We start from the raw sequence: 20,743 nt of genomic DNA, 5'->3' as shown, positions 1-20,743 counted from the left end.
AAAAACAAAAAAGAAACAAAACAAAACTCATAGATACAGAGAATAGATTGGTGCTTATAGAGGGGGGAAGAGGGCCTGGGGGCAAAAGGGCTGAAGGGGGTCAATTGCATGGCGACAGATGGTAACTAGATTAATTGTGGTGATCACCTTGTAGTATATACAAAGACTGAACTATTATGTTGTACACCTGAAATTAATATAATATTATACACCAATCTTACATCAGTAAATATATATATTAATTCATAAGGTTTAAAATTAAGTGTGCTTTCTCTTAGATTAATACTATCCTTTTTTTCTTTGTCAAGTAGAAGTAAATTGCTTGGTTCAGTACAATCCAGGCCCATCTGAGTGGCTTTTTGTTGTTTTTCAGAAATGGGAGAGATTGAGAATTGGAAAAGCATTCATCATCAGGATAATTTGTTTTAAAAGCATCCAGGCTTCCATATAGCCACTAGATAAATTACCCACTATTCAAGAGAAGGAAAGCACAATTAGTTTCACATTATAGTAAACCAATCAGCTCCTTAAATGGCTGTCATTCTTGAGAAAAAGGCAACAAGAATGTCATAGTTGTCCCCTTTCTCCCATGCCTTTAGAAGCAAAAGCAATACTTTTCTCAGACTGGAAGATCTGTGGAAAGCATAGTGAATATATTTTGCCATTGCTTTTAGATAAGGAGAATTATATTCATTACTTGTATCCATATGGTTAATAACACCAACTTCACAATGCAAAGTTAATGAAGCTTTTGTTTTGTACTAGGGACAGGCAAATGCTTTGAAGCCTTATGGCAAGGAAGTAGACTTCAATAAATTATTTTCAAACCTTTTCTTCTTCCCAGGATAATTATTTTTATGTAATCATTTACAATCAAGGAGCAAAGGAAGGGGTAAAGAGAAATCATACCGGGGTAATGGAATATGCACGAAAAATCTGCAGGCTGTTTTTCTCTTCTTAAAAAGAATACTTGCTAAACAACCATTCATTACCTCTTTTAGGGCAAGCAGGATGGTGTAAGAATATACTAAATTAATGTCATCTGCCATGACTTAACCTGAAGAAACACAATAATTAGTAAACTTTACATACACAGCTGCTGCAGCAGTTTAAGCATGTTCCATCTGTGATAAGAGCGATTGATGAAGGCCTTGCAGAAAAGAGGGCGACTGCAATCATATAGAGAGCTTTAGTTCCTCCCTGCACACAAGTGTTATCAATCCAAACCCAAACCTACTATGCCTTATGTTCACATGTCACGATCATTCTACAGGTTAAATTTAATTGTATTTATTAAGGTTTTCATTTTCACATTGGTAATGGATCCTTTTTGGTACCTGCATACAGGGAATGTATAAAACTTCCTTTATACCACACAACACAGGGCAGGCCTGCTTTGAACCATGAGTTCAAAACTTTGTGCTTTAAAGACTAATTGTACATGAACACTTCTTGCATGAAGAACACACTTGAATAACATTTTCATTTTTAGAAATACATGTATGTGTGACCGAGTAAGCATATGGTACAGACTGGGTGAGGAAGAGGGGGAGGAGGAAAGGAAATAGGGAGTGGGGGAGAGAAGGAAAAGTGAGAGAGAGAGAAAGAGAGAGAGAGAATATCACAGTATCAAAATGTACTTAGGCCTTAAAGTTTTTTTCCTAAGGATATAAGTTTTAAATGCTTTTGACTGAAAAATGGACTACTTAGGGTATATATTTTGTTTATTTTTAGTTGTTTGATTGGTGAAAGTTTCAAAATCAAAATTATTAGGCATTTATTATTAAGATTAAATATATGAGCTTACAAAGTACTGAATCCTCTGAAAAATGGTTGTCCCAGATCGCTTAATTAAATAGCATTCAAACATTGTAAATGGCATTTGTGAATTTAATATATTTTATATTGTGTTTTTAAGTAATTCATTTGTCTAGTCCAACAAAATCTTTCTGAGAATGAAATAATTCTTAAAATCTAATGAATTCAATGTATCAACATGGCCTAAGGTTTTCTTAGACTTTCCAATATTGTGCACAAACATAAGATTTGGTCATAAGATTTCAAATCATAAAACTGAAATCCTGTGTCTCAGTCTACTTTTTAATGGCATTTTCTAAACTGATGTCACAGGACTGTCAGACTAATAGGCTAAACTCTCTCATGTAACACAGATATTTACAATAACAAATGTTCAAATACTTTTTCTTAACACAAAAATATTAGTAGTATGATTTCTAGTCCTGCAAATACTTTACATTTAATTCTGTATCTTCCTAGAATTAAGATATGTACTCACTAAGGAAGAAGACATCCCAGTTAACTGAAATTACTCAGATGTATATGTTTTTGAGTGTGACAAATGCATATCCATGAAGGAAGAAAAAGTACCATCCTAGATCACTGATACCTTTCAACCAGGGATCTTGGCCAGGTGACATCGGGAGCTACAGACATCCAGAGTGATTCTCACCACCCCAACTGCCATACTCGGTCTTTTTCATAATCTCTATTTCATGGGCTTCAAAACTCTAATAAATGGTCATGTTACATAATCATCCGGCTATTCACAGGAGTCAGCAACTGTTGAGAAAAGCAGCCTGTGCATCCATGCAGTCTTTCAACACCCACTTAGTCACTTAAGAACAGGCCTTGGGCCTGCAATACTTCCTTACCAAGAAACAAAGAGCCCACAAAGCCTGTCAGTTTCATCACCTATATGGAAAATACCTTTCCGGGTTCAGACTAGAGGAGTGTCTCCTTGTTCCGCTTAAATGTGTATGTTAATGACTGTCAGACACTCCTTTCAGTATTTCAGCCTCCATGGGGCAGAGTTCAGGGTCCTACTACTGCCGCAAGAGAGGGTTATACATAGGCCAATTGCCCTGCATCTGCTGCCTCAGGGACTCACTAGCCATAAGGGACCAAGGCACACGACTGGAGCTGTAAAGCGCTGTTTTCATCCAATGCTGACTGTGCTTTGTTTTCCTTGACACCTCTAATACCAAAATACAATGGACAAAAACATTTGGAGACCTTCCCTGGGATTGATAACCAGTGGTAGATGGTATTTGCTCCCCCCGGGACTGATAACTGATGCAAGATGTTTTTCTCAACAGCAGTTCTCATCCAAATGGATACCTCGATTTGCCTGTCTTTGATTCTTAAAACATATACACAGATTTTCCATCTAACTGAAAAAACTTTGAAGTTGATGAGATAATAGGTGTAATTATATTTTCTATCTAAATATAAACCTTGTGCTTGATAGGATCCTAAGATAAATACATGCTTTTTCCCACTACTGAAATCTTGTGTTATTTTATCCTCATATTCATATTCAATTTCTTTGTTTTTTTTTTAAGATTTTATTTATTTATTTTGACAGAGAGAGAGAGAGCGAGAGAGGGAACACAAACAGGGGGAGTAGGAGAGGGAGAAGCAGGCTTCCCGCGGAGCAGGGAGCCCGACGCGGGGCTCGATCCCAGGACTCCAGGATCATGACCCGAGCGGAAGGCGGACGCTTAATGACTGAGCCACCCAGGGGCCCCTCATATTCAATTTCTTAATTCAATGCTTCTACCAATTGAATTTTGGCTCTTGTATGGTGTTTCTGGCTTGTGGTCACACCATGAGTCTTTCACTGCCGTTCTTGCATCTAGCTTTTTTTTTTTTTTTTTAAGATTTTAATTATTTATTTTAGAAAGAGAGAGCACATGCATGCACGCAGAAAGGGGAGGGGGACAGAGGGAGCAGACTCCTCCCCGAAGCGGGGAGCCCAACATGGGGCTCAATCCCAGGACCCTGAGATCATGACCTGAGTCAAAAACAGCTGCTTACCCAACTGAGCCACCCAGGTGCCCCACATCTAGCTTTCTTCTTTTACAACCAAGGTTATGTAACTCAGACCAGAGATCTGTATTGCTTTTTCTCCTATCCCAGGGAAATAAGGCTTAGGACTGCACTGTTCAAAGCCTCTTTTTTTTTATTGTTTTGTTAATCACCATACATTACATCATTAGTTTTTGATGTAGTGTTCCATGATTCATTGTTTGCGTATAACACACAGTGCTCCAAAGCCTCTTACAGGGGAAAAGTATCCCATGTCACTCTTCTGAGGAGCCACAAAAATTCAAAAGCAACCCAAATCTCTTTCCCTAGCCTAGAACTTCAATTGTTTCCCTTCTGACTTGGTCAAGAGCTCTGGTTGAAAGATAATTGCTGATCTCAGGCAAGAAGTGGACTAGATTTTTAAAAATTATAGCATACTGTAAGTGTAAATAATTTTAGCATTGTCAACAACAAAGGATCTAAGAACCTAAAGTTCTCAAAACTATTTTTCCTAAAGATCTAGTTCTTTAATCATCTCCTGATTCAGCCTGAAAATCTAACTTAAATCCAACTTACATATATGCATGCTATCAACAATGAAACCTAAATCTCAATATTTAAAAATTTTTTTTCTTTTCTCAGTTTCTACAGATAAAGTGATCTGAAGTAATGAATGATGCCACAAAAGCAGAAAAGAGAAACTGTGACAACACCCAGAAATGTGAAAGGAGGTTTCTTACTGGATAGCAGCATCTTTGGTTCAATTTATTAAAAAAAAATACCCAAATAAATAAAATGGACAGTATTGTTCAATTTTAGAAATTCCATTTCTTCTATGTTCTAAGCTATATAATTGTCAGGTTTTTATGGTTTAGATTGTAAATGTGTTTTCCCCTTTGCTAATTATGTTGTGTTTTTTTAAGTCTTAAAAGTCTTAAAATGTGAAGGACATTTATGAACGGTAAGGGAGACACTGTATACAAATGTATATTTGTAAAAGCTATTTTTATGATTAGCATGTTTTACTGTTGATCATATATAAAGTCAGGTGATATTGCAATTCTATGTTTAAAGCTTATTTCCAACAATGTCATGTAAGAAAAGATACATCGTAAGCTAGTTTTTATAATTTATTTTTAATTTATAGTTTAAAGTACTTCAGATCATAATGATAAAATACTTGAAAATGTTATATTTCTGCCCTCCATAAGCACCATTTTTATTAAAAGAATGCAAATATTTCAGATGTGATTCCATAGCTAAAGGACTCTGTTGCTTTGACCTGTAATTAAATTGAGCATTCTCTACTCAACTGAAACAATCCAATTATTACCCAATACTTCAGTCTGGGTAGGAGATCCCATGGACAGGTTTTAGTGTCAATACAGGTGAAAACTATACTGGCAAGGAAAAGATTGTCTTGTCTTTGGTTCCAAAAGTTTAAATAGTGTGTATATCACTTCATTTCATCTCCTATTACTAGGAACACTCCATTCCCAAGCATTGCAAGTGTTTTCCAGATGCTCTTTGCTGTTGTCTTGTGCTGTGGAAATGGAAGAAACCATCTTCCACAGACTGTAGGAGAACTCAGCATATAATTTCTTAATAAATACTGTTTCTTTTAAAACAAAGTTGGCGTGTATCTTTCCTTTGAGGGTGCACTTAGTTTTAATATTCAGTTTGACTCTTTATGTCCTTGTAATGCCACAAAATTAGTGTGATAATGAAAGTAGCATAACTTTACTAAAATGTATATGTTTTATATGCCCACACTTTTCATGTATTCTGGAACACATTAATTTGCTATGTAACACAAAGCAAGATGGCCCTCAATTCTTGACAGAAGTCACATTCTGGTATACACTTCTAAAAGGCGTATTTTTTCATTCAAATGTAGAATTTTAAGGAAATATTTCAGGACAGAAAGCAGAACTACCTTGACAGAGGCATTTTTGCTCTGTCAGACAAGTCTGCTGCTAATGGCTACAAGCCCCTCATTAAGAGCAGAGAGACACATGTAATGTCATCAAGAACACTTAGTGGAATTAAGGCCTCCTTTTTTCAAAGAAACTAAAGAGAATCTAAAATCACCTTGGTATGTTTTCTTATTTTTCTGTTTTAATTTCTTTATGGCAGTTCATCCTCTTTCTTTATGTGTATCAAATAAAAGCTCATGGGCGCCTGGGTGGCTCAGTCGTTAAGTGGCTGCCTTCAGCTCAGGTCATGATCCCAGAGTCCTGGGATCGAGCCCCACATCGGGCTCCCTGCTCAGCGGAAAGCCTGCTTCTCCCTCTCCCACTCCCCCTGCTTGTGTTCCCGCTCTCGCTGTCTCTGTCTCTGTCAAATAAATAAATAAAATCTTTTAAAAAAAGAAAATAAAAAAAATAAAAGCTCATGAAAAATTATACAATTGCATCCAGCAAAGGTTACCTAAAACTAAAATTGTGAAAGCAAAAATTAAAAATTTGCACACTAGGACCTAGGGGCTGGATCAGGAATGTACTTGCCTTTTGAGGAAATGTGAAAATCACAATGTGGTATACTATTTTTCATGGCCATGATGAGTATTGGAGAATTTGCAATTGCTGTGATTGAATTGTGAAGCTGAAAAGAAGCTGTATACGGTTCTACAAGGGAATAAAATCAGCAGAGTGATTTCTTGGTTTGCTGCCAAATAAATACATTTCCCTAGGATTGTCTGATGCCCCAGAAAGAAAATGTTACAGGTACAGTGTATTAGGAAAATGCACATGTGGATATTTTTCCCAACCTTCCATTTATCTGTCCTTAATATTCAATAAACAGTGTAGAATTTATAGCAGACATTATCATAAATTAAGAGTATCATACTTTCCCAGATGTTCATTAACTATTCTCAAAGTAAAATGAATAATTAAAATGTATAATTCTTTGTTATTGGACTTAATTTTCTCCACACAGGCCTGGCAGTATGAAATCATGCATCTTTCCCTTAATTCATTACCCAATCCTGGCTTCAGATTTTATTTTAATGACAAAGATGGAGTAAAATATATACCAGATCAGCAAACTATAAATTATATGGGATTATAATCCCTGTGGATTTAGTGTAATAATTTAAAAGGGAACTTTTAAGAGATGACGAAGGTAGTGTAGACTTCTAACTCCAAATAACATCAGTTCCATTAAAAAAGAAATGCCAAGGGAAAGAAAAGAGTTATTACTCACTGAATTCAACTCAATAAAAATGTGGGAAAAGAGGCCCACTGCCTGTAAGTTAGGTCAACTAGTCACTGGTGACAATGTGGAAGGGAAAGTACATATTTTGCTTCCATCTTTTAAACAAAAATTCAAAGCAGAAACACATGACAAAATAAATTGACATAGAAATGAAGCAGGAGATAAATAAGAAGGAAACTATTTTAAATGGGTTAAAATGCAGAGAACAGAAATTACAAATGCAAATACCTATAGAGGCCTGATAAATATAAATGAAAGAAATAGTCATGAAGCCGCTTAGTAGACTTTAAATACAACTATGCCGATGAGGATGGGCCCCCTCCCAGTTCCAACTGGCTGCCTGATCCAGAAATGTGGCCTATCCAAAAGATTGGCCAGGTGTCCTGATTTTTCAAGAGAAGGTAGACATCAAGAATTTTAAATGAAATAGAATTTTAAATAGAATTTTAATTCTATTTTTGTTTTGTTTTATTTTAATATGAATCTGAAAGTGAAGGAAACCATATCTGTGATTTATATCCAGGATTTAGTAGTTGTAAAAGTTAAAAAAAATAAACTCGCAATAATGAAAAACAACAAATTCAGGATTACCTATGGTGAGAAAAAGAAGGGAGAATAGAATGGAAGTATTGAATAACATGTAATATTAGATCTATTAGGAAATCTATTTGAATCAAATATTTGGAATCAAACATATCAAATGTTAAGGTTTGATAAAAGTCAGTTCTAAGTTACACTGGTGCTCATTATATTTTTTCTATGTTGTGTTTGGAGCCTTCTAAAATTTGCAGAGGAGGAATTTATAAGTGAATTTCCTATTTGTTATTGAAAAGGCTTCCTATCAGCCCTTGAGATATTTAGAGTCACTCTAGGAATCTAATTATGATTCATGCAAGAATTTGGGGTACCTGAGCATGCCAAATAGTCCCTATGTTTATCTGGTTGCTTCTGTAAGAATAAAGACTATACCTTCTCTATTTTTATATCCTGCATCTATGTTACCTTGTACATAACAGGTTATTTCTCCATAAATGTTTGGAGAATTAAAAGAAACAGGGTGTGTTCTAGGTTTTTAACCTTATTATAAAAAGTTTCAAAGCTATAATTTGCTAAGCAACTACTATGTGCCGAGCTAACAGCTTTCTATGCATTATCATGATGCACACAGGAAAACTGCAGGATAGGTATTGTTAGCTCCAGTTTCCAAGTAAAGAGAGCAGATCATTTATTCATTCAACCATTTTTTATTAAGTACCAACTCCGTGCCAAGCATTGTTACTGGCAATATGGGGTCCAGCTATAAATAATAAAGACTAAAATTCCTGTCCTTGAAAAGCTAATACTCGGACACCTGGGTGGCTCAGATGGTTAAGCGTCTGCCTTCAGCTCAAGTCATGATCCCAGGGTCCTGGGATCGAGTCCCACATTGGGCTCCCTGCTCAGCAGGGAGCCTGCTTCTCTCTCTGCCTCTCTCTCTCTCTCTCTCTGTCTCTTATGAATAAATAAATAAAATCTTTAAAAAAAAAAGAAAAGCTAATACTCTTCTAGCAGATGACACAAAATAAGACTATTAACAAGCAAATGTAAAGTATTGCAGAAGATAATGATGATGAACACAGAGGAAAAGGCAAAGCAGGGAAGCAAAGAGGGAGGTGAGGTTTTACATGGGTATTTTAAATGGGCTGATCAGGGAAGACTCCTTGGTAATATGGCATTCAGGCAAAGAAGTGGAGTAGGTAAGGGGGTGAGCCATGTGGCCATTTATGGGAAATTTTATGGCCATTTATGTGTCCTGAGCAGGGGGGACAGAAGTAAATCCCCTGAGGTGGGAATGTACTTGGTGTGTTCAGGAACAACAAGGAGGGCAGTGTAGCTGGATTGGAATAAATTAGGAAAAGAAAAATAAATGAGGGCACAGAAAAGCCAAGATTTCAGATCACAGAGCCTTAGAGGTGATTCAGAGTTCACTGGTTTTACGCTGTGTTAGATGGGAAAACATCAGAAGATTGTGAGCACAGGAATGATAGGATCTAACAAAGATTAAAAGAATCATTTGGGCTGTTAAGTCCTGAATAGACTATAAAGAAGAGAATCCAAAAATCCCTGCATTCTAGGTTGAGAAACAACTATGTGAGTTTGGTCTGAGACTAGACTGAGAGAAAACTGCTCATTCACTCATCAAATATTTGTTGAGCCCTTACCATATTCCACATGTGTATTTGGCAATGGGCATGCAGTAGTGAACATAGACACATTTTCTTTTCTCAAGGCCCTTAGTCTACTAAACAATGTTAGGAAATAGTTGAATAAAGATGGTAAGAATAAAATAGTTTAAAAAGATACTGCAAATTAAAAAGAACACCCCCTGCCTAAGTCCTTTTCCTTACATTTTATGAAACTACTATGACTCTCATATAAAAACTTGACCAAAAAAATAACACCCAAAAGCTAAATACAGATAACTCATTAATATAGATGTAAAAATCTGAAATAAATAAAAATACTAGCTAAAAATTTCAACAAAATATAAAATATCCCCCATGACCAAGTAGGGCTTTATGACAAAAATTTACATACACACACGTACACACTTGTGCATGTACACACATGCAAGTACACACATATAAATATGCATCTTAAAACAACATTCTACTTCATACTGAAAATATATTACAATTGAACTTGCATTGAAAATAAGAATACTATTTAAATTAATATTTCTAATTCATTCTGTAAGAGAGAGCTAGGACAATAAAGAAGAAACAGTAATGAATAGTGTGACCGTTAGAAAGGATGAGAACATTTTTTTGTTTGGATAGAATGTGATTATCAACCTTCATGGCCCAAGAAAGTAGGAAGAAACTCCACCAGGCTTAATTATGAGTTTTAAAAAAATTTAAATATCCAACAAAAGTAAAATCTTACATAGCTTTGTAATTCACAAATAATAACTGTGGAAATACAATGAAAACTTCCATTTCATAATGTTAAAATACTTGGGAATAAAATTGATAAGAAATGTACAAAGCTACATAGCACACACCACAAAATTTTATTCACAGAATAAAAGGTATGAATATATGAATAGATATAAGATGTTCCTAGATGGTAAGTTTGAAGTTATAAATAAACCAATTCATTATACATTAATTCAATATACATTTTTCCCTAAGCCTCAAAGATCTCATCTGCTTCTTTGGCTTTTAAGGCCATTTTATATGCTAATGAGTCCCAAGAGTATACTTAGAGTCCTGACCTCTCTTTTTGTACAGCCAACTTCTCATCGGACATTTTCACTTGGATGTCTCATGAATCAAAACTTAACTCTTGTTTTTCCACCTAAAATGGATCCTACTTCTAGAGTATCATCTCTGTAAGTGGCATGTCTGTCTGCTCATTTATGTAACCAAGAAACTGAGGAGTCATCTTAGACTTCTTCTCGCTCACCTCCCATTGCTGTCTACACATTTTGTTGCATTTTGTGTTTCTACCTCCAAATATACCCTGAATCCCTCTACTTTTCTCAAGTCCATCTCCAATATTCCAGAAATCATCTCTTAATTTATCTCCTTGCTTCTATTCTACCTGCAGCTACAATCTAAATGTCGTCTTTTAAAAATGTCAATGGAAATTGTTACACCTTTGTTTAAAAACTTAATACCATCTCAATGCCATTAGAGTAAATCCAAAGCCCTTGTCATTGCTGATGAGGCTCTGATGTCTAGTTCTGCTGACCTCTCCTACCTCTTCTATCTGTTTCTTCAATTCACTGAGCTCTTTTGTACTTTAGGGCTTTGCCTTTTTTTTTTTTTTTTTAAGATTTTATTTATTTATTAGAGAGAGAGCATGAGAAGGGGGAGGGTCAGAGGGAGAAGCAGACTCCCCGCTGAGCAGGGAGCCCGATACAGGACCCCATCCTGGGAGTTCAGGATCATGACCTGAGCCAAAGTGAGTAGCTTAACCAACTGAGCCACCTAGCCGCCCTAGGGCTTAGCCTTTGCTAATCCTATGTCTAGAATGCTCTCTCTCCATATCCTTGTAAGGGCAGCATGCACTCACTCACCAGTTTCCAGCTTAAGGGTAAATGCCATTCTGAGGCCCGTCTCCCCATCCTTTGCCCTGACCCCATTATTCTTTATCAAAACACCTTGGTTGTATGTTTCATTGAACTTCCTGATTTGTAATTCTGTGTACCTGTTTATTGTGGTACTGCCGGTCTTCCAGACTAAATGACAGGTCTTGAGAAGAGTGGCTTGTTAGTCCAGCTCATACCTTGCACATAGGAGGAAATCGATGATAATATCATGGAACTTGTATTCTAATGGAACTCTTGTTTATTCTAAATTCCACCTGGACCAATAACAAATAAAATAAAAAACAAATACAGTTAATAATGAATAAAAGAATTTTGAAGGAAAGCATTGAAGGAAGGAGAACTTGCCATTGCATAATGATTAAACCAGAGTGTTAAGAAATCAAAGAACAAGAGAAGAAAGAAAAAATGGCAGATAAGTTTTTGAATAGATCACCCTGCTTACATATAAGAACTTAATATTTAACACAAATGTTTATTATATCGATGAAAATGGTACAATATTTATAAATGTATCTGGGGCAATTTTTCAGGAACTTTAAAAAATACATAAAATTTGGGGTGCCTGGGTGGCTCAGTTGGTTAAGTATCCAACTCTTGATTTTAGCTCAGGTCTTGATCTCAAGGTTGTGAGTTCAAGCCCTGCACTGGGCTTCACACTGGTTGTGGAGACTACTGAAAGAAAGAAAGAAAGAAAGAAAGAAAGAAAGAAAGAAAGAAAGAAAGAAAGAAAGAAAGAAAGAAAGAAAGAATAAATATATGTGTATATACATACATATATGTAATTTAACACCACTCCTTACATTACTCATCACAATAAATTAAAGATTTACTTTAAGAGTCAATATTTTTAATCAGATTTTTGAAACTCTGTTTAAGATCTTCATTAACACTATCCCTTCTCTGGATGGAAAAGAACTTTCTATGCATAAAAGCAGAAAGAACTCACATGGGAAACAATTTTATTACAAAAAAATATTGAACATCTATAAGTTAATAACATCTAACAAACTATAAGAAGTTTTGAAGACTAAAATTGATATTCTTAATTTAGAAAAAGATCAAAATGATAAGAAACTTTAAGCACATCAATAGATATCTGGGCAAATGGCATAAACAGACAATTCACAAACCTGACAATCAGTCTTGTCTTGAATGTCAGCTAGCTAGAGACAGGGACCTTGTTTTGGTTCACCTAAGCACTGACTCTTTCTGGAAGAGGCTATGGCCTTGCTAATGATGTGTTTGGCTCAGGAACCAGGAGAGTTTGATATTTGTCAAGATAACCTTACAGGAAAGTTGTTAGTATGATTCTTTAGCAGTGATGATATAATCCTGGGTGTAACAGAAATTGATGAAATGATAATTCTGATTCTTTCTCACCTTTGGAAAAACCTTACAATCATCAGCCACATAGGGGATGAGGATTAATGGGAAATTTGAATGGAGATACATCGCATCTGCTTCTGCTCTGTGTAGCCATCTCTTTTCTGATAAATTCTGCATCCTTGGCCAGACTGGGACTTTATAACAATGTGTTTATGTCATCTCTTCTCACTAATCCATAATACAACTGTAATACTCCAATGACTAGCTAATAAACATAAGATTGCAAGTTAAAGTAACATTGAGATTCTGTTTAACAATGACAAAAATAGCAAATATTAAAACATAATAATATTCAAAGGGGTTAGGAGGCAGTGGGGGTTAAACTCTTAAATTCTTATATTTAAGCACTCCCACTGAATTCTAGTGGGAGTGCTAAATGGCAAGTGTTTGGGAAATTAATTCGACAATATATCTAAGTATGTCTCAAAAGCATTCACAAATTATATAATCATTAAAATTATAATTATGTAGAATTTCTAATGATAGCATAGGAAATTTAGAATCAAAAAGGATGAAAATTATATACACAGGGTTACCTCACCTTTATGAAAAACAAAAATGCATTGAGAAAAAAATGTGGCATTATATATGATTTTTCTTCCATCTTTACACTTTTCTGCACTTTGAATATATCATTCAAGGCTTGGTAACTGGAAGATGGTATTATTTTTTACAAAAATGGATGAATCAAGAAGAGATTAGGAGATAGATAATGTTTTTTATTTTAGACATGCTAGGTTTTAGAGAGTATCAACACATCCGGTGTGAAACTTCCTAGCATGTGGTTTAAATATCAATGAAGTGACCAGGACTGAAGGTGTTGTTTTGAAAGTCATCTACAGAGACATCATGGAAAATTGAAGGAATGAACAAACCTTCAATGATTTGGGAACAAAGAGGGTGAAGGGGTTAGTCTCTTGAAATGTTACTGGCAGAAATGGAGAAGGCAGAGAAATTGGGTGATCAAAAGAGAAAGTTGTGCCTGTGTATCCCTACTGCATGTATTAATAGTACGTGTTGGTTTCACTGAACCAAAAGCCTTTACATTAAACCCACAGATGGTCATTTTATTACATCAGTGCAGTTGGGGTAAGGGACCTATCAGAAATAACAACCAGCAGACTTTAACACCTTGTTGTAAATTGTTACAAGTATTCCTAAGCTTTTGAAATAAAGCCCTCCTAGGGATTAGGGACATAGCAAACAATGTTGCCCAATTAGTATAGATAGCAAAGTACCATTTACCCATCAGTTCACATTTTTTCTTGGAAAATGCATTTTTTATTCAAATCTCAGTCCTCAATTCCTACTTCCTAATTTCCCCTTGGAAACCATTTAACACTCAGAGCAAATCTTGAGTAGAAAAAGATCTTATTCATTGGTGATCAGGGCTGAATTAAGGGGTGGAAGATAAGGTCAAGACAATAAGGGAAAAATCCATAAAATGTGCTAAATTGATTTATTGAAAATGGAAGGACAAAAATTTTATTTACCATGACTTCTCTTGGAAAGAGAACTGCAGGCAGTTAGAAGGATTACTATGATCTGCCTCTTGGCTCAAGTAATACCAGTAACAAAGGAGAGGGGGAATTCTACAAATACAGAGCTTTTGTTTTGTGCAAGCAATATTTAAAAGAGGGTTCAAACCTCCAGATATCCTTATCCATACTTCTTTCATTCAACTTCACATCAACACACATACACACACACGAACACATTTGTGTCAAAGAAACCTGTAATGATCACCTGCTAGAAAATGTCCAAAATTATTAGCTTGTCCCAGGTATATAACCAAGTTATATACCTCCTAGACAGTCTAAAGGTAAGACTAGTCCTGTGAAAGATACACTTGCCCTGACTATTTTGGTCACAAATAAAATGCCAAATAACCTGAAATCTGCCCACAATATGCCTTCTAAATATGATCCTGCCTACGAGTCTTTCCCATGCCCCAGTAATCCAATACATAGCTCCTTTTCAGGTTGAGGCTGAAAGCCTTTGGAAGAAAGCTCTCTGTGGATTTCACAATTTTCTGATCCCTTGCCATATAGTATAACTACTATTTGAGCCAGGCTAATTTTAAAAGTTTAGAAAGAAGTCCCATTTAAAGCCACTCATCCCTTTCAACTTTACTTTTCTCTGATCGCCTCCAAACAAACAAACAAAAAGAACAGCTCTCTAAGATTAGCTTTGCTGTCAATTTTCTGTTCTAGTGAAAGAAACTTTGAAGTAAAAACCTCTCTGGAGTCATAATTTCTCTTTATACATTGTGTTCTGTTTATGTTATTTTTAGAAATCTTAAAAATTCTAGTTTTAGCCTTACATTTGGGAGAAAGTAGTATTAACTTTTTAATGATTTTTGTTTGTTAGGCTCTAAAGCTGAAAGCATCTATTCTTTACAGACAAATAGTAAAAAATATGTAGCATTGTCACTGTCTTACAATTTATCCTAAGTCTATGTAGAAGATTGGCTTTCTTTTTAGCTCTCCTGAATTATATTTTTACTAATGCATTAAATTCCTTCTTGACAACTGTAGGATTCAAAGCAATTCAAATGAGATTAGCTCATTGTGGTTAATACAAAAAGCTTTATCTTTTAAAAAGTGTCAAAACTATTATCAGAAACTCCCAGAAACCAAATGCATTTTTACTGACCTTTATTACTTTCTCTTTTACTTTGCTCTACTAACTGGTAATATAGTGCAAGTTACTCAGTCTGGCATTAAAAAAGGGTCTTTTATCATTTCAGTACATTTTCAATTTATTAATCTGCAACCTTCTCCATTAAATAGAATACAGATTCTTGCCATCTAAAGCTCTCTGATGCACAGATATGGTCGCATCACTTTCCCTGCTTAAAAAATAAACATTACATTTTAAAACCTGGATGGCTTGCCATTACCTAAATACTCAATCCAGCATTTACAGTCCAAAGTAATCTGAAATCAACATACACATCCAATTTCGCTTTTCCTATTTCCTTCCATGAAGGCAAAATGTTGATAGCAAAAACAAACGCACTTTATTCTCTCTTTTGCACAGTAGAATTGAACAAATATTTATTTATGTAATATCTATTATGACTTGCCTACTATTCTGGTTAGAAAACCTCTCTCTGCTCTGAGAGCTGCCAATGCTTAGACACCCCCCCACACTTATATTTAATAAAACTATGTCTGTTACATATGCATTTCTATACACTCCATTTCATTAGGATTTAAGGTGAGCACTGTTTATAATTGTTTATTTGTTCACTCATTCATTCAATACACATTTCCTGAGTGCATCCTGCAGACACAAAGGTTAGTTAAGACAAAAATCTCTGTTTTTGAGAATTTACAATCTAAGGAGGTTGACAGAAACATAAACTAATTGAGTAAAATCCCTGGTGACACGCTTACTCCTCTGGTTGCACTGGCAGAACACTCCTGCACCCTAAGGAATGAGGAACCCATGCAAACCAGGCATGAATCACCAAGACAGAAAATGGCACACAGCTTGGCTCCCCAGGGTCAGCAGCCATATCCTGGTAGGGTTTGTGTGGTGTGTACTTATGGATTTGTAACAGGTCCAGGGATGCTGTTTCAACTCTCTTACTCTCATTCTCATTCTCTTTCTTTATATCTTGTTTAAACACAAACTGTATATGTGACTCCACTTGAGGTGTTGATGAAGGCTGCCCTTCACGCTTGATTCCAACCACTCATAGAAATGCAGACCCAAAAAAAGAAAAAAAAAAAAAGAAATGCAGACCCAATGAATAAAATATGGCTTATCAAGAATCTATCAATAATCTCAATGTTAGAGTTGTGAAAAATGTTTCTGACAAGAAATTGTGTCAAATTCGATATTTATTATCTTATCAATGTCATTAGTAAAGCTCATTCATCATATACAATGAACTAGATTAGACATTCATTTCACTACACGATCAACAAAAGTTGACTCCTTATAAAAATTTGGATAGCTATGAAATATTAATATAAATATTCCTCTTTCTTATATGCCCATAGAATTGTCGTTTTTAGGTTTTATATGTAATTTAAATTGAGCAATGAGGTTTTTTTTTTCAGTGAGCATTTATTGAACACCTGTTGTATGTAGATCCCTACCTAATGGAAGAATACTAAAAGGCTATTTAAAGCAGAATTCAAGCTATAGCCTCAAGCAAAAATAAAATAAGAAGGACTTTCTCCAATTTGGTTTCTGGAAAAAAGACTTCCCTTCTATGCCTAAGAAGCAGAAGAGCTAAGGATATAAATGTTTGATAACCTGAAATAAATCTGTCAGGAAAGAATTCCAGCTGCAACCTTGAATCAAAAGAGTAGCCATAAAGGAGATGAACCAGTCTGAATCCTCACTCCTGAAAAACCCAAATTTATTACAGAAGATCTCACAACTGGGAAGGCCTCAGGATAGCTCAGTTAAATAATGTTCAACTCATTTTGGTTACCTCCCAGGATTCCTGAATGAGAGTTTTAGCCAGTGTTAGGGAACAATGAAGTGAAATGTCTTGTAACTCCTTGGAAGATTCCACAGTGAGGCAAGTAATTCAAATACAGTAGTCTACGAGGCCCTGGTTCAGGAGAGGGTTTACCTGTGAAGCAGAATGATATGTGAAGTGTTTATTTTTAGTGGATTAATAACAGGAATCATTGCACAAAATGTTCTGTTTTCCTTCTTTGCAACTGCCTCAGTACAAGCTATAAACCTTCAACCGGCATATACCTGGGGAGCAGTGACTGGGCTCTTTCTTTTGGTTATTTGTTCAAAGAAGCACCTTCTCTGGTCCACATATACCAATATATGTGTGAGAATGTAAAACTGAAAGATCTGAAAAGCCACATATTTTCATAGAACCTGTACTAATACATGAAGTCAGGAGAGGAAGGCAAATTCAACAGTAGGAATTCTGAAAAAATGAGAGAACAAAGCAGACTCTTCTTTTCCCTCTTCCACCCAAATCTCACCTTTCCCTGGGACAGTCCCCAGGGAGCTCTTCTTAAAAGTTCAGAAGTATCTGTGATCAGGAGAAAGTTATTCCATTCTTTACACTTTTTGAAACATCTTCCTAATGAGACTGATGTCAGCATAGCATTCTTCTTATTCAGAGAAAGCTGTAAATGTTAGCGGGGGACATGAGTCAAATTATAGCCAAAGACAAACTCAGTGAGCAAAGGGAAGGGCTCCTTTTGTATTTGAAGCTTCATAGAATCTTCCATGTTAGAAAGCTGCATTAGGTCATTCAGAAGCCACAAACATAGCTGCATCACATATTACCCATGCCAAGAGTACAGATTGTATGGACATTTGAAGCCACATGGAGACAGCAACAAGTAAGCCCGAGGGCATGAGCATGCCTCTTCTACTCCCCGCTCCTTGTCTCACCTGAACTTATCTAAGGCTGATCTACACATGTTCTTTTTTTTTTTTTTAAGATTTTATTTATTTATTTGACAGAGAGAGAGAGCACAAGCAGGGGGAGCAGCAGGCAGAAGGAGAAGCCCGCTCCCCGCAGAGCAAGGAGCCTGACTCGGGACTCGATCCCAGGACCCTGGCATCATGACCTGTGCTGAAGAAAAATGCTTAACCAACTGAGCCACCCAAGCGTCCTTGATCTACACATGTTCTGCCTGACTTGTATACTACTCCAAGGAAGAGAATGGGAAAGAAATCTCATTTGTGAGACATTTGTGAGACCAGCTGAGTTAAATAATATTTAAATATGGCAGAAAAACCTTTGGACTGGGCTGAGTATCTGAGAATTGAAAATTAGTTTTTGGCTGCTAAGAAGAAATATGGACTCAAGGACAACAAAAAATATGTTCAGTTATAAAATAAAATCGTACTTTTCACCTCTGAGATGTATAGTCTGTCAAAACCACAAACACTGTGATAGTAAAATCCAATTTGTCCACTTTGTATACAAGAATCTTAAATGAAGTAATCATCAGAGAAGATTCAACCAGTCTAGTCTCTGATATAGAAAGTACTTGTAAGGGTTATTTTAGGCCAGATTTCTTGAAACTATCAAATGATTTGGTAAGAAAGTAAAAAAATTAAATGAAATAAAAATTACCCTTCCAAACAATGCAAGTATTTCAACATGATTGTATGTAACAACTTAAAAATACTATGTAACTGTTCTAATATTAGTTTCCAAATATTTCTATGCTAAATTATTTGTTAAAATAATTTGTATTCAAAAAGTACTTCATCCTATCCATTATTTCATTCAATGTGTTATCATGAAGCACATACCAGGCACTGATGCTATAGAGTGTCTTTGCCTGCAAGGATCCTATAGTCTGATAAGGAGATAGATATGCACACACATATGTAGTAATGTAATGATTCAATAGTGATTGAGGCATAGATAGTACAAGCTCAGTTTGGCTTGGGACAGTTAGAGAAGACTAGCCAGGCAGGAAAGGGAAGCCTGGAGCCATGGTAATGACCTTTGGTCAAGAAAGGAATAAATTGTACCAGCTGGTGATTAAAATATGCTGTCTAAAATTTGAAAGTCCTTGAGGCAATCTGTCTTAGCTTGTCCACATTGTTTGTTGAAAACAAATAGATTTCTGGGGTGCCTGGGTGGCTCAGTCGATTAGCGTCTGACTTTGGCTCAGGTCATGATCTAAGTGTCCTGGAAAGGAGCCCCATGTTGGGCTCCCCACTCAGTGGGGAGTCTGCTTCTCCCTCTCCCTCTGCTTCTCCCCCTCCCTCTGCTTCTCCCCCTGCTCATACTCAATCTCTCTCTCAAATAAATAAATAAAATCTTAAAAAAGGAAATGAATAGACTTCTGCTTCTAGCCAAGACTGAGTTAACAGGGATTGGAACTAAAAATCTGACAAAATATATGAAACAACAGCTTTCAAGCCATTGGACACGGCTAAATGAAGGACAGTATTCCCGAAGATACAGAAAACAAATGAGGTGAGTCCTACAATTGTCTCAGCTTACTGTCTAGAGATAGTTTCTAGGTGGTGGCAGTTGGGTGGAACCCAGGCAAACCCCTGAGTTAGCCTACTTGAATTGAAGACATAGAGCTAGAAGTTCAGGAAAGCCAAGATGGCCATTGTTTACAGAGCAGTGTACAGAACAAGGAAGAGCTGCACAGAGAAAGAACTCCAGAGATCATCAGTGTTCTTCCTTGAGCACTGAGTTGAGTGCTGATCAGCACTTACATATGAGGGAACTACCTGAGTTTGAAGAATGATGACCCACAAAGGGAACAGTGCCTGGAAATCTCATAGGGCCAGGTTTAGTACCAATACCTAACAGTCACAGTGGAAAACTTCATAATTCACTTGATGTTGGTTACAGTATTAAAAAGGATCTTGCTCAATAGTGAGGAAGAATTAGGCTTAGACTAAATGCTGCTTTGGTGCCACCTAAAAAATTTAAAACAAGACCCAAAAGACCAAAACAAAAAACAAAACAAAACAAAAAAAAACGCAACAACAACAAAACCCAAAAGACCAAACTATTTTTTGGCATTGAAACAATCATCAGACCTACAAAATATAGAAGACATGATCCATAATGAGGAGAAAAATAAATCAAACGAAACTGAACCAAAAATGATACAGGTAATAAAATTTGTAGACAGGACATCGTAAGTTATTATATTATATTCCTTAAGTTCAAGAAACTAGAAGAAATTTGAATGTGCCAACTAGAAGCATGGGAAATATTTTTAAATACCCAAGTCAAACTTCTATAAATGAAAACATACAATGTGCGAGATGAAAAATATACTGAATAGGATTAACAAATGATGAGACAGGACAGAGAAAAGATCAGTGAATTTGAATACATATCAATGGAAACTATACAACACTTTCATATATTATTTAAAAAAGATATATTAATAGTTCGCACCTGGTGTAAGCAGTTATGCAGGTTGGTTTTAGCTACAATACCAGTGGCTTTAACTACATGACCATTGGCTTGTAAAAGACCCCACAGTAAACTTGTCCCTTGGTTTCCCTGAAATCAAGATGTCTTGTGCTTCCTTGGTGGCTCACGATCTGGAGATGAAGAACATCTTGTGCAAAGAAAGAGCCCTGTGAACTGTACCTACAAGTTTCACACCTCTCTGATATTTATTTGTGTTATCTTTCTCCTCTTATGACATATCCTTTATCTTTATTTGAGTCTTGTGTGAATATATCCTCTGTAGCTTTGTGTTCAGTTATATGACACTGTGC

At 35.9% G+C, this 20,743-nt stretch overlaps 1 protein-coding gene and 1 long non-coding RNA gene across 19 annotated transcripts in view; one reads left to right on the top strand and one right to left on the bottom strand.

Annotated features, from left to right (window-relative positions):
- Positions 1-5,459, top strand: part of RALYL (RALY RNA binding protein like) — a 677,252-nt gene extending 671,793 nt beyond the window's left edge. For all 17 annotated transcript variants that reach the window (XM_036094135.2, XM_036094143.2, XM_036094141.2 and 14 more), the window contains one exon: positions 4,471-5,459. In XM_036094135.2, the coding sequence (XP_035950028.1) occupies positions 4,471-4,488 (18 nt within the window). In that variant the 3' untranslated portion in view covers positions 4,489-5,459. The remainder of the gene's footprint in view (positions 1-4,470) is intronic.
- Positions 1-20,743, bottom strand: part of LOC118528208 (uncharacterized) — a 221,908-nt gene that overhangs the window by 31,238 nt on the left and 169,927 nt on the right. The gene's annotated exons all lie outside the window — the stretch shown is intronic.

This window comes from Halichoerus grypus, chromosome 5 (assembly GCF_964656455.1).
Source record: "Halichoerus grypus chromosome 5, mHalGry1.hap1.1, whole genome shotgun sequence".
Classification (NCBI taxonomy): domain Eukaryota; kingdom Metazoa; phylum Chordata; class Mammalia; order Carnivora; family Phocidae; genus Halichoerus; species Halichoerus grypus.
Note: the sequence above shows the minus strand (reverse complement) of the source record. Positions and strands in the feature narration are given on the sequence as shown.